Genomic DNA, 27,436 nt, shown 5'->3' with positions numbered 1-27,436 from the left:
ATCACGCAGCAGCACTAGACTTTGTAAACGAGTCGCTCACAGATAGTTTGGCTTCGCATTTGTTTTTGTTTCTGTTCTAGTTTGATTAATATTTCATGAGAGTTTGCTTACCGCTTGAACGTGTGTTAAATTTAGTCGGCGCATGTTTAAAGTGAATCGCACGATGTCTCCAGTCACTGTGACACATGAAAGAGCATCAGCAGCATCATAGTGTGAGTGTAGGGAGTGAAATCAGCAGCGCTCGACGCCGTTCATCAAACCCAATGGAGGATGTTCAGCATGAGCCGCTGCTGTCCAGCCCCTGCTCAGAGATCACAGCCGTGCTCACAAATACAGCCATTAGTATCGCCAACATCACATCCAGTCAAGACCTCACATCAGTTCACCAGCACTGCATGAGTTCAGGCCTGACGTCTGGTGCACTTTGCATGTCTTTATCGCCAAGAGTTGCTCATTAAGAACAGACTGCCAGACCCACAGGTCAGCGTGTTATGTGATGTTTAGAGGAGCGCTCGTCTGAAATAGGGGATGTTGCATGCAGTATTCACTGTTGTTATCCTCACCTGGTTCAGACTGACACAAAAGAGCTGCATCTGGAAGAAAAGCACCATATTGAGCAACTCCACTTCTCATGCAATGTTGGTTTGAACCCTAAAATCTATAACCTGTGTGACCGTCAGGAGCCTAAACACACGACACCAGCTGGGAAACACTGACTTCTGCGTCAAACAGTTATTTCTGATTTACAGTTATAGTTTTTCTTTATATTTTATTTTCTGCTTTCATTTAAGTTAGTTTTAGTAATTATTTTTGTTTGTAATTTTTTTCATACCCCCCATATATTTTGTATATGTCTATAAGGTTCTTAAGTTTAATATAATTTTTTTTTTTATATATAACATTTTTGTACTTTAACTTAAATTAAAATGAGATGTTTTCTTTTGCAACTACCTGAATTCTAAGGTTATTTTAAATATGTTATTTCAGTTAATGTTCATTCTATTTCAAGAAGTGAAAATGTTTTTTTAATGGTTTTAGTTAACAATAATCTGTGGTGTTCTCATGAATTCACGTCTAGAGCAGATACTGGTGTTTCTCTTCCTGTCTTGTGTTTATTTGACTTCCTGTAGTCCTGGAAAGCACAGATACATCAGTGTCACATCTGTAAAAGTGAGCATCATCTGGAAACCATCAGATTGTCTCTTATGCATATAAACACATGAAACATGTCTCTCAGCAGATTCACATGCGTTTGAACTCATAAATGTCATGGGTTTATCTTATCTCGTTTTTGGGACGTATTGCGGTCATGTTAAACGCTCAAGGTTAGGTCTTCCAGATAAAAATGCAAATAATGATTAGACATTTCAGCAAATTGTCTAACAGCACTTGATCCATAGATGTTTTTGGTTTTAAAGAAGTCTTGAATTATTAATCAGATCATAATTGTGAATTTGTTTTGTTTATATTGTATTTATCGCACCTGATCATTGTATTTAAGGTTATTGTAATGTCCTTGTGTTGTGTGTTGCAGAGTTATTATAGTTAACTAAAATTAAAACCATACATTTCATTTTGAAAAAATATAATCTTTAATTGAAATAAAATCTTAAGTAACCTTAAACTTTTTATTTTAGGTGGTTGCCAAAGTAGCATTTCTCAGTTTAACTTGTAGTAAATATTTAATAATTAACATGTATTGCTAAAATAATTAAAAAAATAGAGGTATTTAAAGAAAAACAAACAAACTATATAGACATACGTAAAGAAAAGCAACAAAAATACTAAGACTTCCACTAAATGAAAATAGAAAAATAAATCTAATTCAAAATATTAATAAAAGCTACTATAGTATCTCAAAGATAATACAATTTCCCTGGTGTGTTCCCAGGTGGCTTATTTTAATATCTTCCTTGCATTGGCTCTGTAACGGCAATAAAACTCAATTTGATGTGTGTATTGCTCATTCATGTATGCTCAGTGTGTGTGTAAGTGATTTTATGTGGTTTGAGATGAAATGTTGCTATATTAACAGGCTCAGTGCATTGCAGATACTCTATCCTCATATCCGGTTAGCTGAAGCGCGTTCGCAGGAGAGCGATCACCACGTCACCGTCAGAGATGTTGCTCAGTTAATGGCGCATGTTTATTGAGAGTAATAGAAGTGATGGATGTGTTCAACATGCAAGAACAGCCCCCTTCCCCTCGCTAAATCATATTTACATAAGTAATATATACTTCCCCGGGGTCTCATTACATTCATACACTCAAATATGCTCACTGTATCTGAATGAAAAGACTGTCATCATTCACTCGCGGTCTGACTGTGTTTCTTCTGTAGATCACAAATAGAGACGTTTCAGTGAGATTTTAAAAAATAGTCTCTTCTGCCCTCCCTTGCTGCATTAAAAATACAGGAAAAACAGTGAAATTGTTTAATATTATTAAACAAACATGCAAACATCTGTTTTCTATGTGAATGTGTTAAACTGTAATTTATTCCTGTGATCTGCAGCTGTATTTTCAGCATCATTACTGCAGTCTTCAGTGTCACATGATCTTCAGAAATCATTCTAATATACTGATTTACTGCTCAACAAACATTTCTGATTATCATCCATGTTGAAAACACCTGTGTACTTTATATTTCTGTGGAAACTGATGCATTTCATTTTTCAGGATTCTTTGATTCAAAGAAAGCTCAAAAGAACAGCATTTATTTAAAACAGAAATCTTTTGTAACATTATAAATGCCTTTACTGTCACTTTTGATCAATTCAATTCGTTCTTGATAAATAAGTATTAATTTATTTAAAAAACAATCTTGCTGACCTCAAACTTTTGAATAGGTGTGTGAAATAGGTCTATTGCTATTTATTTATTTTAAATGCAATTTATTTATGATTTGAAAGCAGCATTCACAGTTATGACTGTTCTCATGCATATTCTGCTAATTATCTTCAAATTTAATCTACTTAAAGATCCCTTTAACTCCATTTGTTGTCCAAATTCCTTGTTTTTTGCTAAATGTTCCTTCATTCTTGTCTCTGCTTGTAAAAGTCAAGAGTGCTAATTGATTCATTAGCACTGAGTTTGCAGTTTGAATGAATCATAATGATTAATAGTGGGGAAATACTGAAGGACATTTCATGGAGAGCAGTGATTTCAGATGACCTTTGTGAACCGCTGTATGAAGACTTTCAGTTGTAGTCTGTAAAGCGAGGTGTTTATAAGTGGATTGTGCGTGACTGGAGCAGTAAGCCTGAATGAATGTGCTGTCGGTATAATAGTTGCGTCTGTCTTCATTGTATGATTCAATTAGCAGCTAATGTATCTAATCCTCTTGTATTCGTGCGGCGAGATTGATGGAGAATGAGGGATTTGATCCCGGCGGTGTAGGGATGGAAACGCTCTCGATTCTCTCCTGAGAGACGCAGACAGATGATTATATTCGCAGCGATTAGCCGGCGTTTGTTGTCCTGACGCTCTGATGGCATTACTGTAATGATGTTTGTGTTTTTACATGATGAAAGCGTTTGGTCTGGTGTTATGGGATACTAATGAGATGTTAATGGACTTTCTGTGGCTTGTGTTTTGTCAGATTCTGATTAATTCTGTGAGTCCGTCCCGGCCGGCGCTGCTGTACGAGAGTGTCCCGGTGAGTGAGGGCAGTCCAGTGCTGCGGGACACGCTGTTCAGCCCAGACCTGCAGTTCATCTACACGCTCACCGACAGACAGGTGAGCACACAGACCTCACACACTTCACAGTGCTGGCTTTAAAGGGGTCATCGGATGCCCATTTTCCACAAGTTGGTATGATTCTTTAGGGTCTTAATAAAAAGTCTGTAACATACTTTGGTTAAAAGTTCTCAGTGGTAGTGTAAAACCACCCCTTTTACCCTTTCAAAATCAGCTCTGTTCACAGCGAGCTGTTTTGTTGCATGTCCCTTTAAATGCTAATGAGCTCTGCTGACCCCGCCCCTCTCTTCCGTGGAGTGACGAGCCGTTCTCATTAGACCATGGAACTTGCTAACTAGCACATTATTAGGAAAGGCGATTTGCAAAGATTCGTAAAAAAAAAAAAAGTATACTCACTTCTTCTGGAGGTGAAGCTGGATCACGAATAATTTGTGCGAACATAGATGCATTTAGGTAGATCGGGGGCACAATCCCTTCAAAAACAAATGTAAACCACTGTCTTCAGCGGCTCAGATGTCGGGAGTAAATGACGACTACTGTGTTCATTATTAGATCCAACAACAAAACACCTCAATCGCTTAGGAGTCATTCTGGTCTACACCCGCTCCAGCGGTGAAACGATGGTGGACTGATGACTGCTCACTCAGGGCGGGTCTAAGGTAAAACGCCACTGTCAATCAACAGTCATGGGAGGGGCCTCGGTCTGTGTGACGTCATACAGCGAAGAATCTGAGAACGGCTTGATCTGAGAAAGGGGTTTGGATTTATCTGGATTTTATTTTTTAAATCCACTGGGTGGATTTTTATCATGATAGGGTGGTTGTGTACACACACTGCCAACACACATTTTAGCTCAACATGTAAAAGTGAATTTTGCATCCGATTACCCCTTTTTAATTACAAATTATCCAGACAGGATGATTTTCAATACGGTGTTGCAATTTGATGGGAAAATGTGCTTAATCTCCTTGAAAAGGTCATTGAAAATAAAACTTAAAGGATAGGTTCACTTCCAGAATAAAAATGTCCTGATAATTTACTCACCTCCATGTCATCCAAGATGTCCGTGCCTTTCTTCAGTCACAAAGAAATTACGTTTTTTGGGGAAAACATTCCAGGATTTTTCTCCATATAGTGGACTTCAATGGTGGCCAATGATTTGAAAGTCCAAAATGCAGTTTCAGTGCAGCTCAAAAAGCTCTACACGATCCCAACCAAGCAATAAGAGTCTTATCTAGTGAAATGATCAGTCATTTTCTGAAAGAAAAAAAAAACTTTATCCGATTTTTAATCACAAATGCTAGGCTTGCTTTAGCTCTATGATGCGTGTCTTCAAACATTATGTAATCCTGTTGGAAAAATCACTCGTGTTATAGAGTTTAAAGTTATTTTAGTCGCTCACACATGTAGGACATACAGTGAGAGATCAATGAGATGATGTACATTACAGTGTCATCTGATCTGATTATTGATGCGTTAGTATATATACACACACACACACACACACACACACCCCTCTATAATGTGTGAGTATCTGCTCTATACATCACATTAGACTTCATTGATCTGCTGTTGAACATTCCCTCCTGAATCCAGATAAAACATCACGGCTGGACACATAATCAATAATAATTATCACAAACTCGTGAATTATATGAATTGTGATGTTTGATGTTAATATGCTTTGATGTAATATATAATGTGTTGCTGTGCTCTTCATTTTCCATGTTTGTCTCACATTCTGTGAATGATTATAAAGCGGACTCTAAATTCTCATTGGTTCTCAAGTTCATCATGTGAGTTTGGGGCGGGGCTATCAGTTTAACTGACCAATGAGAGGCGGAGAGCGTGATTAGATGGAGAAACTAATTTCTGCACTTCTGTTAGGTGATGCTAGTAAAGCAGAAATATCACACTGCCACTTTAAAGGACTATTTTTCAATGATTTTGACATTTTATGCGTGTGTTTGAGACAACAGTGACAAATATAATGGTGTCTCCCATAAGAATATGGCTGCAAAATGCATGAAGTCGTTTTTTGTTCCCCGTCTCTTTGTGTTCTGTCAGTTTCTATTTTTCCCGTTCCTTCACTTTTCTTCGCAGGATAATGAAAACGGCTGGCTGAGAGTCTGAGGCGCCGCTCGGCAAAAGCACAAGCTCCATTTAAAGCCCTGACAGAGTAATTTAGCATTGGCCCCTTGTTCTCCAGCACTTAATTAAAAAGTGTTTGATAGCCTGTCTCCTCTCGCCCGGCCGCTGCGCTCGGCCCCCGGGCGAACCACCGCACGATAGGATGCTCTCCAGATGAAACCAGATGATAGACACATCTAGATGATACTCGAGAGGATATCAAACTCTAAACTCCTCCTCAGTCACTGCAGCTTAAACTAGGTGGCAAAAACAACCTGTCGCCATGGTGATGACATCACAGCTCATTAACATATGACCACCTACATTTACATATGTGACCATAGACCACAAAACCAGTCATAAGGGTCAATGTTTAGAAATTGAGATTTATGCATCATCTGAAAGCTGAAAAAAAAAGCTTTCCATTGGTGTGTGGTTTGTTATGATCAGACAATATTTGGCTGAGATACAACTATTTTTGAAAATCTGGAATCTGAGGGTGCAAAAAAATCTAAATATTGAGAAAATCACCTTTAAAGTTGTTCAAATGAAGTTTTTAGCAATGCATTTTACTAATCAAAAATTAAGTTTTGATATATTTACAGTAGGAAATTTACAAAATATCTTCATGGAACATGATCTTTAATTAATATCCTAATGATTTTTGGCATAAAAGATAAATGGATAATTTTGAGCCATACAGTGTATTTTTGGCTGTTGCTACAAATATACCCCAGCGACTTCAGACTGCTTTTGTGCTGCAGGGACACATATCAGAATCTACTCAAACAGCAGCGTGAAATATGCAGGTGTGTAGAGGTTAGCAAATCAGATCAGAGTAATTTGCATATAGAAGTCTTAAAGGTGCAGTAGCAAAAGACCTTGACTGACATTAAAAATGAGGAATGAAATAAAAGATAAAAGTGTAGAATGTGAGCTCTTAAATGGATGATTCGTCTTGAATGAAAGAGTTGTGGTTTAATAATAGAGGAGCTGTGATGGAGGTTATCACATGGATGCACAGGAGTGTGTGTGTTTAAGCTCATGTGTTTTAAAGTCTTAACCTTTTTGTTCTGTCTAATCGAATCATTGATCATCTGGAGCAAAGTTAATCCCATAATCCTTCATATCAGCAGCGAGTGAATCATCCAGTCTTACTGCAATTAAGAACTTCAGCTCTGTCTGTGTGGTTCAGTATCGATCGTGTGTGTGTAGAGGCTGTATTAAAAGCCTCTTGATTGGTTGAGATGTTTTCACTAAAACACATTGACCGTAATGGAAGAGAGAGAGAAAGTTTTCTCTCATTTCTGCATTAGGGCCGTTCACACAGCACACATTCTTCTGTTATGTACACGTGCTTTAGCTTCACACTGGATTAATGTTAGTTTAAATGGACCAATTAAATCAATCAAGAAAAAAAAGAAAAACACAATGTTATTCCTTTGTGACGGAGCAAACTTCTTCCTCCCATAAGGAACTGTAAATTGTAGTTGAATCAATAGCCATAATGCAGTATAAAACTCATTTTCTATAAAAACTAAATATTTTTGTTCATGTTTATTGCAAAATACATACTACATTCAAAATTTCTGCTCTCCACGGCTGCATTTAATTGATCAAAATTACATTAAAGGCAGTAATACTGTGAAATATTATTACAATTTAAAATAACTGTTTTGTATTTGAATATATTGTAAAATATAACTTATTTCTGTGATCTGCAGCTGTATTTCCAGCATCATTACTGCAGTCTTCAGTGTCACATGATCTTCAGAAATCATAATAATATACTGATTTACTGCTCAAGAAACATTTCTGATTATTATCAATGTTGAAAACAGTTGTGCTGCCCAATATTTTTGTGGAAACTGTGATATATTTTAGTTTTTTAGGATTCATAGATGAACAAAGTTCAAAAGAGCTTTGAAATAGAAATCTTTTCTAACATTATAAATGTCTTTACTGTCAGTTTTGATCATTTTAATGTATCCTTGATGAATGTGTTTTAAAACATTCTCAACCTTTTGAACGGTAGTGTGTTTGCATGTATTTATTCATGTTTATTTCCAAACATTTATTATGTTTTGTATGTTTTATGATGAAAACCTTTGACTGTAGAAGTTTGTTTCCATTCCATCACAATAATTTCCCACATCACCTGATAACGGAGTTTGCTTTGTCTGAGATATAGAGGCTGATGTAGAGATCACCCGTGTGTGTGTGTGTGTGTGTGTGTGTGTTCGTGTTACACACGTCATCATTGTGTCATATTTGATTGACGTTTTATGCCTGAGGCTCTGAGTTTTTCCCTCATCTCTCAGAGAGTGTGTGTGTGTGTTTTGACTCGCACTGTTATCAGGTGTTGTGTGTGTGTGTGTCATTTATCTTGAATTCATTTGTGTCTGTTTTGGCTGCAGGCTGCAGTTTAACACACTGAATATCAGATGAACGGCGCTGGTGGCTGCTCACGAGCGTGTGTGTGTGTGTTACATGATGGGTTTCACCATATATTAAAATGACAAATTAATATTGAACTAGCATCAAGTTGTGTTGCCTTTATTGCATGTTCATTTTCTTTGTTCTTTTACGCTGTATATTTTCTCACACACTGACAGGTTGCATATGGCCAACTTGTTTCACAGAGCAGCTCCTGTGCCTTAAACACACACACACACACACACACACACACACACCTGACCCAGGTCATCCTCACCATCTGTTCTTCCTCTCTGCTCGTCTTCATCCCTCCATCACTGTTTCTCACTCTGTTGATAGTGAAGCTGATAGTCCTCAGATAGTCCAACCACTGCTCACACCTGACTGACTGTGTCTGTGTCTGTGTCTGTGTCTGTGTCTGTGTCTGTGTCTGTGTCTGTGTCTGTCTGTGTGTGTCTGTGTGTGTCTGTGTGTGTCTGTGTGTGTGTCTCTCTGTGTGTGTGTGTGTGTGTGTGTGTGTGTGTGTGTGTGTCTGTGTGTCTCTCTGTGTGTGTGTGTGTGTTGTTAGGGTGGATTTATAGGCTGGTATTTCCCATCATGCCTTCAGATATAACTTTATACAGTTATTATCATCCGACACATGAGCTGATGAACTTTGTAATTCATACATACTTTCATTTGTTCATTTTGATTTAATTTTTTATGCTTTTGCATATTATTTTGTACTTCCACTCATTCTTTGTTTTTCATGCTTCGCACTTTCCTGTTTTTGTACTTTAATTTAATTCATTGTTTTATTCATTATTTCACTATTTTTTCACTCATGTTTTTTACATTTTAGTTATTTCTTTCATTTATTTTATTTGTATTCTTTTCTATATAATTTTCTAGAAACGTTTTGTTCACATTCTTCTTTATACTTTTTGCACTTTGTGCTTCCATTCTTTCTTTCCTTTTGTTGTTCGGTTTCATTCTTTGTTTTCATTCATACAGTTTTGTACTTTCATAGTTTAATTTCTTTTATTTTACACTTTTTCACTTCATTTTTTACTTCGTTTTACTTCAATATTTTACTTCTTGATTTCATTCAACTGTTTTTTTTTAATTGTTGTATTTTCATAGTTTAATCTCTTTATTTCACTCCTTTACTGTTTAACTTTTTTCGAGCATACTTGCTGTTTTTTCTGTTCTTGTGTCCTTCCTCTTTTCCTTCCTTCCATCTCTCCTCTGCTTCCTTTTCCTCCACACACACACACACACACACACACACACACACACACATTTTCAGCAGGAGGGCTTCAGGGCTCCTGTCAATCAAACGCTGATCTCCGTGGTAACTGTCAGATGGCGCAGCGTGTGATAAGCTGATTCTGTACTTTCCATATGCGCATGCGCACGCACACACACACACACACACACACACACACACACACACACACACACACACCCCTGTACCACACACACACACACACCCCTGTACCACACACACACACACACACACACGTACACATGCGGGCAGCAGGAAGAGGGTTTCTCACACTCCAGTGCTCGTCTCTGGTCTGCAGCGTCTCTTGATTTGGCCACAGATGTGCTGTATGACTGCAGTGTTTCTCAGTTTGACTCTTGTGTGTTTGTGCAGGTGACGCGTGTGCCGGTGGAGCGCTGCTCTCAGTACAGCAGCTGCTCTGAATGTCTGAGCTCCAGAGACCCTCACTGCGGCTGGTGTGTCCTTCACAACATGTAAGCAAACACAAACATATGCACAGATATCTTCATAACACACGTTTCCTTTAACCAGTCTGAACTTTGGATGTAATTTGACAGATGTGAACAAGTTGAACATAAGCCTGCTGTATCATATTTGATATGCACATTTCTAAGGCCTCTAAATGACCAACATGATCAAAACTTTACTGTTAAACCTGTTGCACACAATCCACTCCATGCCTTCTGTCATCTGACTGATCGTTTAAACTTAAGCAAGTTAATGTACTACAGTCCTCCTTCAGCTGGTGCTTCATTTGTCTTTTTGCTGTCAAATCTTTACTGATTTTTATCAAGTAAACATAAGAATAACTTTGATATTGTTACTAATATTTCCAGATGAACACTTACTGTAGCAGCTGAGTTTTACTTGATTATCCACAAATTATTTCTTAAAAATATCAGTATCAAATATGATCATCAGGCTTTTGAGGAACGTTTGTTTGTTCATCTGTCAATCGTCATTGTGTTGCATTGCATAGCTGCATAGCCTGATGGATCAAATGTGATGCTAAAAAATAAAAGTAATAATAATAATTAAATAAGCAATTAAATAAATACAATTATTAAGTTTAATAAACTCTTCCATTAAATAAAAAGCTAAGAAACAAATTGAACTCTTATTTCATGTGTCCGGCTCTAGAGGGTTAAAACTCTTAATTTGTCACCCTGGGCTTGTTTTCTGTGTGTTTGCATGTGGTTTACCACCATCTACTGTGCTTTGCCACATCAGTTCATCAAACGCTTCCTCAGGCTACAGAATAAAGATGTTGTAGAAATATTCATTATGAGTCACATAAATGGGTCATTGAGGCTCCTCTGATCTCACTCACGGGAGAAACATTAGCAGGAATTCAGAACTGAACTGTGCTTAAAAAATAATTAAAAGCCAAAAAAGACTCCCATCATCCTGTCTACTGTAATAAATCACATTCACTTGTAATCCCTGAAGATTGAGATGTCAGCTTTATCTTTAGATGTCTGATTTGCCCTTCAGGGATCGGTGAGGTCTGTGTGTTCATGTCTGAGCGCTCGGCTCATGTTCCAGCAAACACCAGCATCAGCGTCTCAGCTGTGGAAAACTATGTTCCTCGAAACCTTCTGGCAAACTGTCCTGTGCCACAAGTTTACCACAATTTTACCCACAAAGCAGCAGTTTAAATGTTTTTCCCATGTTACATCTACAGGGTGGGCCATTTATATGGATACACCGTAATAACATGGGAATGGTTGGTGATATTAAAGTCCTGTTTGTGGCACATTAGTATATGTGAGGGGGCAAACTCCTCAAGATGGGTGGTGACCATGGTGGCCATTTAGAAGTCTGCCATCTTGGATACAACTTTTGTTTTTTCAATAGGAAGAGGGCCAAGTGACACATCAAACTTATTGGTAATGTCACAAGAAAAACAATGGTGTGCTTGGTTTCAACGTAACTTTATTCGTTCATGAGTTATTTAGAAGTTTCTGACCACTTATAAAATGTGTTCAATGTGCTGCCCATTGTGTTGGATTGTAACCCTCTTCTCCCACTCTTCACACACTGATAGCAACACCGCAGGAGAAATGCCAGCACAGGCATCCAGTATCCGTAGTTTCAGGTGCTGCACATCTCGTATCTTCACACCATAGACAATTGCCTTCAGATGACCCCAAAGATAAAAGTCTAAGGGGGTCAGATCGGGAGACCTTGGGGGCCATTTAACTGGCCCACGACGACCAATCCACTTTCCAGGAAACTGTTCATCTAGGAATGCTCGGACCTGGCACCCATAATGTGGTGGTGCACCATCTTGCTGGAAAAACTCAGGGAACGTGCCAACTTCAGTGCATAAAGAGGGAAACACATCATCATGTAGCAATTTCAAATATCCAGTGGCCTTGAGGTTTTCATTGATGGTGCACCACCACATTATGGGTGCCAGGTCCGAGCATTCCTAGATGAACAGTTTCCTGGAAAGTGGATTGGTCGTCGTGGGCCAGTTAAATGGCCCCCAAGGTCTCCCGATCTGACCCCCTTAGAAGAGTGGGAGAAGAGGGTTGCATTGACAATCCAACACAATGGGCACACATTTTATAAGTGGTCAGAAACTTATAAATAACTCATGAACGAATAAAGTTATGAATAAACCAAGCACACCATTGTTTTTCTTGTGACATTACCAAAAAGTTTGATGTGTCACATGGCCCTCTTCCTATTGAAAAAACAAAAGTTGTATCCAAGATGGCCGACTTCTAAATGGCCACCATGGTCACCACCCATCTTGAGGAGTTTGCCCCCTCACATATACTAATGTGCCACAAACAGGACTTTAATATCACCAACCGTTCCCATGTTATTACGGTGTATCCATATAAATGGCCCACCCTGTACAATAAATGCCAGAGGGGCACAAAAGTCAGCTTCCAGATGTAAAAGCCCCTTTTATTTTCTCTATAGAGAGAGAATTATTTTTAACAGTCTCATAAATTGTAAGGCTGAACACTGAGGTCACAAAGTGATGATTATACGCGTCTGTAGAAGTTGATGGGATTTCAGCATCGTTAAAACATGTTTAGTTTCAAATTCCCAGAAAAGAACTGAACTACTCCTCATCCTGAAGAGATCCACCAATCAGAGAAGTCACTGTTACCATGGTGATGACACATAGGGACCGCCCACTTCCTTAAAACATTGCAAATAACCTAATTGCTGCATCCCAATTTGCCTATTTATACTATGCCCTAAAAGTATGGACTTTTTTGTATACTTTTTTGTATACTCATACTTTTGAGTATGTAGCAGAATAGTAGGCAAGCTTTGGGACATACTACTTTGTCATTATTATGTCTTTAACAGATGATCTGTTGCTTCGTTACGCGCATTCTGTCACCGACAGAGCACATCTTGTCAAAGCTAACATCCATGTTTCAGTTCATTTAATTTCCTACTGTATTGGAGAGAAATAAGAGGAACGTTAATCTGCTAGTCGCGGATCTATCATGCACAGAACTCTCTTCACGTGTTTACATAAAGATGCATTTAAAAGTTAATGACCAAACGTATCATTATAAAAGTTCAGTGTTGCTGCAGATGAAATATAACGTGGATAACATTAAATAAATATTTTTTTCAACAGGTTAGACATTGATTATTTATCACTCAAACCCCTTTCTCTACCTGTCCGTCGGGCTCGCATAACCGCCATGAGCACTGCATTTATTACATTCTTTATTAATCTTTGTTAATGTTAGTTAATAAAAATACAGCCGTTTGTTCATGTTAGCTCACAGTGCATTAACTAATGTTAACAAACTAAACTTGTGATTTTAATAATACATTAGTAAATGCTGAAATGAACAATAACTAAGATTAATAAGTGCTGTAGAAGTATTGTTCATTCTTAGTTTAACTAATATTAACTAATGAACCTTATTGTAAAGTGTTATCCATATACTATATATATGAAGAGTTTATTTGCAAAAAGAGATCTCTGATTTTAAACTGTTAAATGCTCCAAAGTCTTGTTTATGTTATGTTTTTATTGTGTTAGCTGTATTTTTTAACCTAATCAAATAACCCACCTGCAGTTTGATTGAGATTAACTGGAATGCACAATGAAAAAACATGATTTAGGTTGAGTTATGTTTCTGCAAATTAACTCTTCATATCAATATGTCAAAAAATGTGAATTTAATGTCTCAAGTTCATATGATTTTTTTGTTTTTTTTTTGCTTAAAATTCCACTTTTTATGATTCATCACTAGAGCGTAGTGATTTTCTCTCAGTGTTGATTATACTAAAGTTTATTAACACTGTGAACCAGTCAAGGGTGGTTTTGTAGAAATGTAAGTGTATTCCTCTCTGTCTTCAGTTGTTCTCGCCGCGATCACTGTGAGAGAGCCGACGAGCCGCAGAGATTCGCCTCCAGAGTGGATCAGTGTGTGGAGCTCACGGTCCAGCCCAACAACATCTCCGTCACCATGCCCGAAGTCCAGGTGTGTGTGTGTGTGTGTGTGTGAATTAGAGCAGAGACAGCATGCACAGCACTGTGTATCTGTCGCTTCTCCATAGATGTTGAGGAGCGGTACAGTATATGGAGCGCTAGCAGACACGCAGCAATATGGAGCAGCAGATGTCGTGTAGAGTGTATTTTAAAAACAAGCAGATGAATTAAGGGGACTTGGGCCAAGCTTTTTCACTTTGTCTGTTTTCTCCATCAATCTGCCAGCTGGTCCTGCAGGCCCGCAACGTCCCGGATCTTTCCGCAGGGGTGGACTGTTCCTTCGAGGATTACACCGAGACCGAAGGAACAATACACGGATCACGGATCTACTGCCTCTCGCCGTCAGCCAAAGAGCTCGTCCCCATCACACGCCAGCAGAGTCAGTCAACACACACTGCTAGATCATACACACTAGCACTCACTAGAAGCACTGCAGCAGAAGCCTTTACATCCAAGGGTCTTGAAGATCATGAGGAACATCAGTATATGATGATTATTATATAACACCAGAGTCTGTTCCAGAGATTCAGTCAGTGTTTTGTTTTCAGATCATAGACTACATTACAATCACATCTTATCTGTCCTGCGTAGTTTGAAGGATTATTGTGTCCCAAATAGGATTGGGGATTGAGAAGCAGCTCTTACTCAGATCCGGTTGCATTAAGGAAAAATACTGAAACTGAGTGGGTTTTGTAATGTTTGATTGTATTAATCGTTCTGATAATATGCATTCTGCTGCTGAATATGCCGATTTTGATTCGCCTAGGGTCTACATAATTGAAATTATTTACAATTTCTAGTCCTGAATCATAGCATGTTAGTAAAACAGCAGGGTTATTATAGTAAATTAAGACCATAAAACAACGTTTTCATTATTTGAAATTAAATAAATAATAAATGCTCTAAAATTAAATTAAAACATTTTTTTTAAAAGACTTTCATTTTGGCTGGTTTCCAGAGCATCATTTCTCATTTAGTGAGAAAAATAACTAAAACTGAAAGAAAAAAAAATCACTACAAATTATAATAGCCATAAAAACAATAATTAAATACAAAAAAATACTAAAACATAAACTAAAATGAAGGATATAAAAACAAAAACTAATTCAAAATATAAAAACAAGCAATAATAGCATCTCAATAACACTAAAATAACTGATTGCAAATTTTAGTTGGTGATGAACGTTGGGCTATTTGCGCAATAACACTTCTTAAATGTATGAATCTGAAAACAAAACATTTTAATGTAATAAATTGAACGATGTGAATTGGGATGCAGCTGTAGACTTGATTAAACTCAAAACCATTTTATGTAGAAAACATAAACCTGTGTCTAAACAATACTGTATTAATGCACTAATGCACTACATTGTTTGTGATGTTGTAAAAGCAACAAGCCACTGGAGAGTTCAGTGATTTTACCACAGTTGAGTGGAAAGACTCCTTACACACGAGTGTTTAGAGAGCAGATGATTCTGCCGTTCTTCATCAAGAGGCAGAGATCTTACTAACCTCTTCTCTTTTATTTGTCCCTCTGAAGGAGACACTCATGTGGTGAAGCTCTATCTGAAATCGAGGGAAACGGGGCAGAAATTTGCCAGTGTGGATTTCACCTTCTACAACTGCAGCATCCACAGATCGTGAGTGTCTCTCGCTCTCTCTCTCTTTATCTCTGCTCTTCTCGTTTTACCCACAAGCTCCTCACCACTCAGGGGGGTGGGGTCAGATTTCTGTTGCCATGGCAACCGGTGGCGTGTTGATTGACAGTTATTCTCTTGAAAGCAGACTGCGGTTAGAGTCCTGCAGATAGTGGGACCCCCAGCTGAACATCTCAATGAATTTGTGTGTCGTGTGCTTCTAAGACACTCCAGATGGGTCCGGACTCTTTTGGGAGGACTGTGTAGTGTCTTATTGCAGGACAGATGAGCCCAAAGCTGTCTCCAGAGATATAACACACACACACACACCTCTCTCAGAGTAACAGCATCTCAGATACACAATACCTTCCCATACACACACACACACACACCATCAGCATTGAGCTTTAAAACTAGGTCACACAGCTCTTCTCTGATAAGGCCAGCTTGTGTACTTGAAAAATATAGACTACATATGAGTATTATCATAATTCGATAATCACATGCTTCTTTATTCAATGCGTCCACATCTCTAAAAGCTCAACTGCAATTTAGAGGACTGTATTTTAGATAATATAGTGTTATTATGGACATTGTCAAAGCTTTGTGTAGATGAGAACGAAATAAAGCCATAAGAAATGTGTGAATTTCATAAAACATGTCAAGAACATTTCCAAGCTATTTTAAAATCAAAATAAAGAAATGTTGTTTTTTTTTTTGCAAATTGAAAATGAAGCCTATTTTGAGCCCTTTTTTGTTGCAATATTTTCATAACACCTAAAAATATTAATTTCTTCTACTCAATTAATTATTCATCACATTCTACTTTTTCTTTAGAATTTTTTTTAATGTATTAAAAAAAATCTTATTTTCATCAATTTATTGCAAAAAGTGATTTTTGTGCTACCTTTATTTTTAGCTGATTAAAAAAATAAATAATTGTAACATGGTAGTTGAGAATTATTATTGAAAGTAAAGATATTAATTTATTTGTTTATATTTATTTGTGTGTATATGTGTGTGTGTTAAATATTATTAAATACATACATAAATTAGTATTATAATTATTTAAATTATATAAAGTATTGTCATTGGACAAATAATTACATTCTTTCTTACAAATAAAGGTTTTAAAAAGACGGAAAATAACTATGCAAAACTCAAAAGTTACATTTTGCATTATAACGATGGGAATTTGGGAAAATTGTGCTTAATTTGCATTATGATAATACTTAAATTTTCATGAAAACAATCAAATTGCAATGCAAAGTCTTAATGGTTTGGCTTCATTTTCTTTATACAAAATACAGTTTCTTATCTCGTTTCTTTTTGAGGAGAAATATGAGCTGGGCACTTTTTTTGTGAGATTCACCCAAATGGAGTTTGTCCGTGATGAGGGCTATGGAGGTGTTCGGTGTCATTTTCGTAGGAGGCTTTAGAACAGCCCAGCATCTTAATGAATGTGAACGAAGGAAATGAGCATCCCAGTGTTAGATTTCCGCTCCTCCAGCGCGTGTGGGGGTTTATGCTGATCGCTGATCAGGGAGCCCTGAAATCATGGGCCGTCTGTGGGGGAAGAGAGCTCAGCGTGAGGGGCTTAAACCAGAGACACCCTCGATCACCCCCACTCCAGACGGGACGCGGATTAAAGCCCCTCTCGGGATTGGTGCAAGGGTCAGGAAGAAAAATAAGGTCACATTTATTATCTTCTTACCACTTATTTTAAGAAATCTCTGCTTTAAGTGAACCAGATTGCGTAGTTTAAATTGAATTGGTGATGGGTTCGGGGAAAACATGGAGGAGAAAGAAAATACAATAAAGAATCAGAAGTTGGAACCAAATGGACCTCAGTCAGGATAGACGGCAGATTTTATGAAATGAGTTTAATGTGTAAACCAGTAATGAATGAACATGAGGTCTGTTTTTTATGTAGTGCTGCTGTTTTAAGGTTCTGGGTTTATTATGCACTCGATGTTTCTGAAGATTTTTATGGAAATTATCCACTGGAAATGTTTTGGAAAGGCAATTCTCACAATTCAGAATTTTTTTCTCTCACAATTGTCTCTCTCAAAGAGTTTATATATTATAATTAAGAGGTTTTTTTTTCTCTCAGTTGTGAGTTTATCTCACAATTCAGACTTTTTTCCTCACAATTGCGAATTTATATCTCATAATTCAGACTTTTCTAGTAATTCTTTTTCTCTCAGTTCAGAATTTTTCTCAATTGTGAGTTCATATCTCATAATTCAGACTTTTTTCTCATAATGGCGAATATCTCATAATTCAGACTTTTTTCTCATAATTGCGAGTTCATATCTCGTAATTCAGACTTTTTTTTCTCATAATTGAGTTTATATCTCATAATTCAGACTTCTTTCATAATCATTTTATATCTCACAATTAAGACCTTTCTCACAATTGCAGGTTTAATTTTTAGTTAATTGCAGAATTGCAAGTTTATATCTCTCACTATTCTGAATTAATTTGGGTGTATTCACACCAGGAAAGTCCGCTAGTTCACTTGCTTTGGTCCGGACCAAATACAATGTTGATTTATTTTTTTTTGGGTGTGGTTTGCTTTCACGTTGCCCTTTTTGCAAGTGAACCAGAAATTGTAAACAAAACCACATGTGTGCTTAAGGTCATCCGTTCATTGGTTCATCAGAGTTTGTTTGGAAGCGGGCCGAGACCACCTCTTCAGCTGGGTCTCAGTACGGTTGTTTGGTCCGCACCCAAGTGCGATTGCTGTATTTTTGTGAGAGTCACAGTTACCTTTTTCATATTTAATAAGCTTCCATACATTTGAAGAGTTCAGTTTTAAGAGTGCAAGAAAAAGCTCATTTCGTTTATAGTCACAACAGTACCTCATGCTAAACATGAACGCCTGTCCCTCATGGACTGTTTTTATTCACTTACTCTAATCAATATTGCATTGTAGCATTTACAGATTGTCAGTCTTTACTGTCTTTATCTGTTTATGCATGTACTTGCATATCTCAAACATGTTGTGTGTTTCACCTGCATCCATTTGTTCTCCATCATGGCCACCCTCTGGATTTATTCATGCTGATTAGCAGATTATGTGTCTCTGGAGACACAGCATTAACAAACTGACAAATGGCGCCTCGATGGGGGATCATTACCTACACAAACACACAAACGCACACACTCCACCACATGTGCTTGTGTTTCCTCACGGGACTCAGAGATGCAACAATTATGCAGCAGAATCCTTTAGCACTGCTGGTTAAAATACTCAAAATGCTCATAAAATTAGACAGCATGCTATTGGGAATGATTTAGGCTTTTAAAGAAAATAAATTAACATTTTCTTAAACAATATTATGCTTTATATTTATTGAATGTAAAAAAAAAAAAGAATCTAAAAATAACAATGATATGCATTTTAAAAATCTATTGTTACATTATATACTGTTTATCTTATATGTTTATATATTCTCTCGCTCATAGCCTATGTATACGATTTTTATTACGGTTTTGGGGTTTATCTGTTAATAAAAATAGTAATTTTAATGAAATAGTAAATAGTAAAATAAAATTAGTAATTTTTATATTCATTGATATATTTTAACTTTCTGATTTATCTAAAAACACAATTAAATCCTCATAGAGGTTAAAAGCATTGCGGATCTGCTCTCTTTAAGATAGCAGATTTCATTAGGCAATCATTTCTCAACTCTGATTGGACAGCTGCTCTCAACGCAGCAGCTGATTGGTCAGTTAGACCCAGTGCTTCAAACCATTATGAGGTCAGAGCTCTTTGTCCTAAAGCATCGATTAATGTCACTGAGTGAACATTTTGCTGGACTTAATACTGAATAATTGAAACAAATGACTTTGTATTGCAGTCAGAAGCCTCAGATGCTTTCAGAGTCAGTGAGAGATGCTTCAATCTAATTAAAAATGAGCCGTTTCACTAATACTTCTGTGTGTATTTTGAGTTTCCATCTGTACGTACGGTTCCAAATCAGTTATCTAAAAGATTGTGTTTTAGTTGGTATGTTCCTTAAGTAGGCAGCTGCCAGTGTAGACTGTGAGCAGCTAGTCAGTGCACTATTTTTTAACACAGATTTCCACTTTCGCTCTCTTTTCTTATCTACTCTGGTCATGTTTTAATGGGAAATCCTCGTCTCTTTTTGATCTCTCTCTCTCTCTCTCTCTTTTGTCATCGCCCACTTTCATTCTTAAAGCGGAGACACCTAATAAAGTGGATCTTTGTGAGGGAATGAGAGATTATTTCACACACTTTGGTGGGCAGAATGAGAGCGTGTGAGGTCAGAACAGGACGTGTGTGGAGCGCTGTGCTTTCTGACTCTGTAATGAGTGTTTTGGCTTGATTCTGTGTGTCTCACCTGTGTCTGTATCTTTCCAGGTGCTTGTCCTGTGTGAACGGCTCGTTCCCGTGTCACTGGTGTAAATACAGACACTTGTGCACGCAGAACGCCAACGACTGCTCCTTCCAGGAGGGACGCGTGAACATGTCAGAGGTAAGAAACACATCCAGAAATAACTACTCGTTACCAAAAGAGCAAAGGTTTGTGGTCGGTATGTTTTTGAAAGAAATCTCTTCTGCTCACCAAGGCAGCATTTATTCGGTCAAAAATACAGTAAAAATTGTGAAATATTATTGCAATTTAAAATAAGTTTCAGTTCTCAATATTGATCTAGTTTAACTATATTAAAATAAGAAATGTTGCCTTGGCAACTAGCTGAAAGTTTTTCTTTTTTATTATATTTCAGTTAATGTTCATTTTATTTCAAGTGACTTTTTTTTTATTGGTTTAGTTAAGTATAATAACCCAAATTCAATACATGTAGGCTACTAAGTAAATGTTAAATTCTTCTCAAATCATGTAAAACTGATGAATAAATCAAGTCCTGCCCATTTTTTCTCGTTAAATATCCAGTTTCAGTTTTAAATGCATCACATGACAAGTGTCGCACATCTCACAGTGTGAGTCTAATGGGTTGCAAACTGCATTTGACGTTGAGTTTAAACATGTAATATGTTCTGATTGGCCGAGATGTCATTGATTTGTTGAGTGACACTGGAACCGTGATGCATCGCGCCGTGTTTATCTCTCTGGTGTGATCGCTCGCGCTGCCTCCTCCTCCTCCGTCCTCAGATTTTCACTCATGAGAAACCTGATCTGCTTTACTGGACCGAGTGAGATAAGCCGAGAGAGTCCGGTCATCGCCGCTCGCTCATTGGCTGAGTGCGAGTCCGCCGGGAATCTCCCATAATTCTGTGTTTTAAAAGCCTGTAGGAGAGCAGATGAAACACGCTGGTTTCCTCTAATAGACTCCAGATGTGTGGAGGGAGAAAGTGTGAGCCGAGCGAGGGGAGTGAGAAGGCTATTGCACTAGCGTGGGAGATTACATTATAGATGTGACGCCATGTGTTTCTCCAGCGCTCGGACTGAGAGAGAAGCAGGGAGGACTGTAATGAGGAGACTGAGAGGTGGAAAATAACGCACGGGCTGCAGGAAGGAAAGGCGTTGGCGTGTGGAGCCGCGTCTGTCTGTGCCAGCTGGGCGGCCGTCGCTCGCTTGTAGTTTCCCTCGAACCATCCGCTGACAGCTTGTGAACATCATACAGACTAATGAGGTTCTGGAAGGTTCCACAGACGATCAGATCCCTGCCTGATCCTATACAAATAATACAAATAATAAAATTGAGTCTGAGTTCATGCAGGTTTGCCAAAATAAATATTTTCCTGAAATCTGTTTGCATTCTGCCAATGAAGCTTAAAACACTGGCTTTGAAACTAGATTTTGCATTATTTTTATGTAAAATATTTTTTTTTATTTTTCCCCATATGATATTTTACCTCAGTCAAAATGACCTCAAGAGGAAGCAGAGGATTTTTTTTTACATGTTCAGTCATTTCTAGGTCTTGATGTTTTCTTTCGCACTAAAATATTCAATTTGGCTAAAAAAGGGGATGTTTGAGTGCAAATTGTTTTAAAAATAATTTTTAAATAAATCCCAGTGTAAGTTCATTTTGTGCAGTCTATTGTAATATAATGAATTTCCATGAGTTTAAAACGATTTTTAGTCTCTTCTGCTTAACAAGGCTGCATTTATGTAATCAAAAATACAGTAAAAAAATATAAAATATTGTTACAATTTAAAATAACTCTTTTCTATATGACTATATATTAAAATGTAATTTATTTCTGTGATCAGAGCTGAATTTTCAGCATCATTACTCCAGTCTTCAGTGTCACATGTTCTTCATTTTATTTTTCAGGATTCACAGATTAATAGAAAGTCCAAAAGAAGAGCATTTATTTGAAATATAATTTTTTTATACAACATTATAAATGTCTTTACTGTCACTTTTGATCAATTTAATGCATCCTTGCTAAATAAACATACTAATTTCTTATTGACCTCAAACTTTTGAACAGTATCTTAAATAGTTTACCACTTTTGAATGACTTTTGAGAGAAAAATGTCTGAACCCGGCTAACCAGCTGACCCTTGACCCCCTGATGGAAACACTGATCCTAGAAAAGCTTCTAATGGTGAATCTAAATATAAGATGTGACAGTAGTTTATATTAGTGGACGGTTTGTGTTTGATTTGAACCTCTTGAGACTCATCAGTGCATCAGTGAGGGTCAGACATTTGTTTTTTATGTCATGTAGTTCAATGTAAATCATGTTGACATTCATAATGAAGTCACTGGTGATTTTATGTACCTGCCAAACTTGACTAATCCCAGATTCTGCACTTAATGTTGCACACGCATTTCACTTTTCTGCACCTCAGCAGGTCTGCACTGAACATTTGAGTAACAAAGCATGAGCGGTGGCGTCTGCTAGAGGCTTTGAGTCGGAAAAGATGTGAATCAGTGCGCTTCATTTTTAACACATGATTTGCTTTTACGCTGTCTGTTCTTTCACTTCTCCTGTCACGTCGCTGATGTTCCTCCTGTAGGACTCTCTCTTATCTTCCTGACTCTTTTTTTTTTTTTTTTTTAAGAGCTGCAGAACAACTAGGCGATGAGTGCCAGCCGGTTAAAGTCGATCTGACTGAAGTGAGCGAGTTTTATCACACGCATGCAGTGAAACACACCAGCCATCATTCCAGAGAGACCTTAAAAATGGGTCACATGGCCTTTGGCATCACCTTTGACCCACAATTCTCTGCTTTAGCATGCTGATATTCAGTCCTTTTCAGCTTCTTCTCAGTTCATATCCACCACCCTGTTTTATCTATCCTCTCTCTCTATGTAATATTCATCGCTGGGATGCATTGGGCAGCTGAAGCGCAGATCTAATCCACTTTGAATAATTAAACCAGAGGAGAAGAGAGAGAGGGAGAGAGAAATGACTTTATCAGAGTGATTACTTCCTCTCCTGTCGTCCCTCTCTCTTTCTCTTTCTTTGTTCTTGGTGGACACCTTCTTCACATCCTCTCACGCTTCCATCGCTTTTATATCGATACGCCTTACTTGTTATTTCTAGCGTGTCTTCTCCGTGTGCTGTTGTGCTGCCTACCTAGACAGTATTTTTAGGCCTCACTGGCGCCCTAACGCGGAGGCTGGTCCAAAAGATAGGCAGCAGCTCTGTGCTGTCTTGTAAGATAACTCGTTTCTGATGAATTCTAAAGCGGGCTCTCATTGTGTCCCACACAGAAAAGACAATCCCAGAGTGCATTGCAGCGAGTCATGAATCACGCTGCATTCAGGTGCGGATGATGTATTTCTGAGGTGTGAAACACCACGATCACCGAAGGGGAAACTCTGGATTTGAAGTTGGACGCGTGTCAGTTAGTGAATCGTGACTGATGGAAAATGGCTGGAATCATTGTAATTCTAGTATTGTTTATATGCTGTTATACTATTTATTAATATTTTTAATTAGCTTTTATTTTTCTATTTTTAATTTTAGTTTTGTGAATTTGTCTTATTTTTTATATTTCTATTATGCTTTAATTTATTATTTCTGTTTCAGTTTTAGAACTTATTTCAATTAGTTGCCTAGGCAACATTTCTAATTTTTTCATTAAATATTTATATTTTTTTATATACCATTATATTATCTATTAATATTTTAAATTAGCTTTTATTTTTAAATTTGTTGTTTTAATTTTAATTAAAATTTTAGTAATTTTGTTTTGTGAATGTCTTTTTTTGTTTATAAAGTTATTTAATTTTTTATTTCAGTTAGTTACCAAGGCAACATTTTTAAATTTTCTAAAGTTTTTAATTAAATTTATATTATTTATGCATATTTAGAATTAGTTTTTATTTTTATATTTGTAATTTTACTTTTACTATGCTTTAGTAATTTTTTTCTGAATTTTACTTTTTATTTTTATATATTATGTTTTAATTTTATAATTTTTTTCAGTAATTTGCCAAGGTGATATTTCTGTTTGTTTAATTTAATATTTATATTTGATTTTAGATTTAATTCAATTAACAAAGAATGATTTTAATAGTTTTAGTTAACATTACCAACATGGATTGATAATGATAAAATGCATCAGTTGTAATTGTGCATAATTAATTTATTCAAATATTGATTATGGTTGTTGAAGAATAGACATAAAGTTGACAGTAAATACTCCTCGTTTTATTGCATTTTGAGACGACAAGCCTGTGCGACACAACTGCATTTACTAATTCATTTTCTTTGCCACTGCGAGAATAACAAAATACCCAAAGCATCAATTACACACCTAATGCTCACTCTTTGCTCTTCATTTTGTTGAATTAGCAGTATAAAGCTTCTTGTTTTTGTCAGTTATTGAAAAAGAGAGAAGTAAATATGGAATTGCTCATTGCATCCAATTATTTTTTCATAGAGCAAACTCACATTTCCAAACTTGTAGGCTGGAAGTTCCCAAAGGAGCCTAAAGGCAGCAAAAATGCATCCAAGATAGCAGACAGAGCCTAGAGAAATGTTGACTCTCTTCGATTAATAATGAAAAAGTAATTCAGTTTCACCCAATAATTCTGTGTGCTGTGTGTTTATGCTTTGATTATCCAGCTACATGTTAAATTGTTAGAGTATTTTTCATATCAGTCACTTTTGAGGCTCTACTTTAGTTAGGATGCAGTCTTTGAAGACACTCCCTATGTAGACAGCACCGGCGGCTCACTAGGGAACAGGTCCTCGGCTGATGAGGTCAGTATAGAGAGTGTGTCGATGGGTAATCACACACTGAAGAGCTCTGACATCTAAACCACGTTTGCTTTCCATTCAATTTAACTCGGAAATATTAAAATGAGGCCATTTAATTTAAATAAATTAAATTTAAACATTTAAATTAGTTCAGCACACTGACTTGAGAATGATCAGTGGCTTTCTGATGGGCTTCTTGAAGTCGTATTACGGCTCATTTTCCATTTATTGCACAAAGCTGTTTTCTTCGGTGTTGAAAGTGGATTTTATGGCTCTTGTGCTCCGGGCCGCTGGAAGGATTTGAATATGGTTGCTCTGCCCCGGCTTACCGGAACAAATATTAATGTTTCACGGTGGGAAATATGATATTTTAGAAGCAGGTATGGCATAGTTAAAGTAAAACTAAGAGTCTGTGAGCAGCTTTTCCTGCAGTGTTAATAATTTAGTTTTTGCACAAAACCATTCAAAACTTAAAAATGTTTTAAAAAAATAAATGTTCATCTGCTCACCAAGGCTGCATTGATTTGATAAATAAAGTAAAATTGTGAAATATTATTACAGTTTAAAACAACTGTTTAATATCTGTTAAAATGTAATTTATTTCTGTGATCAAAGCTGTATTTTCAGTGTCACATGATCTTCAGAAATCATAATAATATACTGATTTACTGCTCAAGAAACATTTCTGATTATTATCAATGTTGAAAACAGCTGTACTGACTAATATTTTTGTGAAAACCGTGATACTTTTTATTTTTCAGGATTAACAGATGAATAGAAAGTTCAAAAGAACAGCATTTATTTAAAATATAAAAATGTTGTAACATTATAAATGTCTTTATCAATTCAATGCATCTTGCTGAACAAAAATATGACTCAAGTTCTTTAAAAAAATCTTTTGAATGGTGCTATGTGCTCTTATATGGATGATTATTCATTATTTACTGACCGAAGGTGCTTCAGTTTGACTGAATCTCAGTACCTTGGTATGGCTATTGATGTTTGACCACATAACGCTCAAGGTTTGGTTCTGCAAAAGCCCTTCAAAAAATTGGAAATTTTTCCTGGTGGAAATTTTGGACTGTTTTAATGAGCAAACATCCGTTCTTAAAACATCTGGTTGCTGGTTTGCGTCTGTACGGTCGCTGTGGTTTACAGATGTGTGGGTGGCTGACCGGACGCTGATGCGGTCACTCTTTGCGCTAAATAAGCAGAAGCCAGGAAACCAGCACTGTTACCAAAAATACTGTCAGTTTATTCATGAAGTCAGAACGACATCAGGAGAATTTCCTTCGGTTTGAGGAGGAATGGCTGTCTAGACACCTGGAGGAATTTCCTGCTCTTGGGTTTATCCTCTCGATCTCAGAGAGACTCAGAGAGAGCTAACAGCTGATTTCACCGCTTCATTTAGCAGCGTCATTCAGAGAGAGGTTATGAGTCTCATTCTTTATCAGAGTGGAATAACTACTTTCTCTCTCTCAGTTCTCCAAGCAGATTCTCTGTAGAACTGTTTTTATGGTGTTTATACATAAATAGTTTCATAAGAGCTTTTCTGCGACTGTTGAGTGTCTTCTGTCCTCCCGTTTTTCCATCCTCAGTGCTTGTTGACAGGAAGCTTTATGACTGTATCCAGCACACGCTGTGTATGCATTACTGTTTAAAGATTTCAAATAAGTGCTTTTGTTCATTGAAGATGCATTAAATTGATCAAAAGTGACAGCAAAGACATTTATAATGTAAAAACAAAAGATTTATGTATAGAATTATTTGTATATATGTGTGTGTGTGTGTATATATATATATATATATATATATATATATATATATATATATATATATATATATATATATATATATATATATATATATATATATATATATATATATATATATATATACACACAATATACATGTCAATAAGATTTTTTTAAATAAAATATTTCAGCAAGGATGCATTAAATTGATTAGAGATTTATATTTCAAATAAATGCTGCTCTTTTGAGCTTTCTTTGAATCAAAGAATCCTGAAAAATAAAATGTATCAGTTTCCACAAAAATATTGTGCAGCACAACTGTTTTCAGCATTGATAATAATCAGAAATGTTTCTTGAGTAAATCAGTATATTAGAATGATTTCTGAAGATCATGTGACACTGAAGACTGCAGTAATGATGCTGAAAATACAGCTGCAGATCACAGAAATATATTACATTATAACATGTATTCATATAGAAAACAGTTATTTTAAATTGTAATAGTATTTCACAATATTACTGCATATTTGATCAAATAAATGCAGCCTTGGTGAGCAGAAGAGACTTCTTTCGAAAACTGTAAAAATCGTTTGAACATCCAGTCATACTCTGAGGCCTCGACTGACTTGACTCATGTTTTATTCCTCAAGTGTACACGCACACACACACACACACACACACACACACACACACACACACACACAGGCACAGAGCAGTGAGGTATTCTGGGATATTCTCCAGATAATGTCAGCGTCCAGCTCGTTTCTCCTGCAGGTCTTTGCGTGATGTTGCTCCATATGTTCCCCATCAGGTTTGTTTAACTCAACGTCAAACATGTCAGCTGGTCTGGACGACTGATCGCTCGATG

The 27,436-nt window shown here is 36.8% G+C and overlaps 1 protein-coding gene across 1 annotated transcript in view; it reads left to right on the top strand.

Annotated features, from left to right (window-relative positions):
• Positions 1–27,436, top strand: part of LOC306844888 (plexin-A1-like) — a 117,032-nt gene that overhangs the window by 48,765 nt on the left and 40,831 nt on the right. Inside the window, exons 4-9 of the mRNA XM_079377315.1 lie at positions 3,602–3,739; positions 9,906–10,006; positions 13,885–14,008; positions 14,242–14,395; positions 15,557–15,656; positions 20,047–20,161. Of these exons, the coding sequence (XP_079233441.1) occupies positions 3,602–3,739; positions 9,906–10,006; positions 13,885–14,008; positions 14,242–14,395; positions 15,557–15,656; positions 20,047–20,161 (732 nt within the window). The remainder of the gene's footprint in view (positions 1–3,601; positions 3,740–9,905; positions 10,007–13,884; positions 14,009–14,241; positions 14,396–15,556; positions 15,657–20,046; positions 20,162–27,436) is intronic.

The sequence above is a fragment of the Barbus barbus genome, assembly GCF_936440315.1.
Source record: "Barbus barbus genome assembly, chromosome: 25".
NCBI lineage: Eukaryota > Metazoa > Chordata > Actinopteri > Cypriniformes > Cyprinidae > Barbus > Barbus barbus.
The sequence above is the reverse complement of the archived record's forward strand: the minus strand, read 5'-3'. Positions and strand labels throughout refer to the sequence as shown.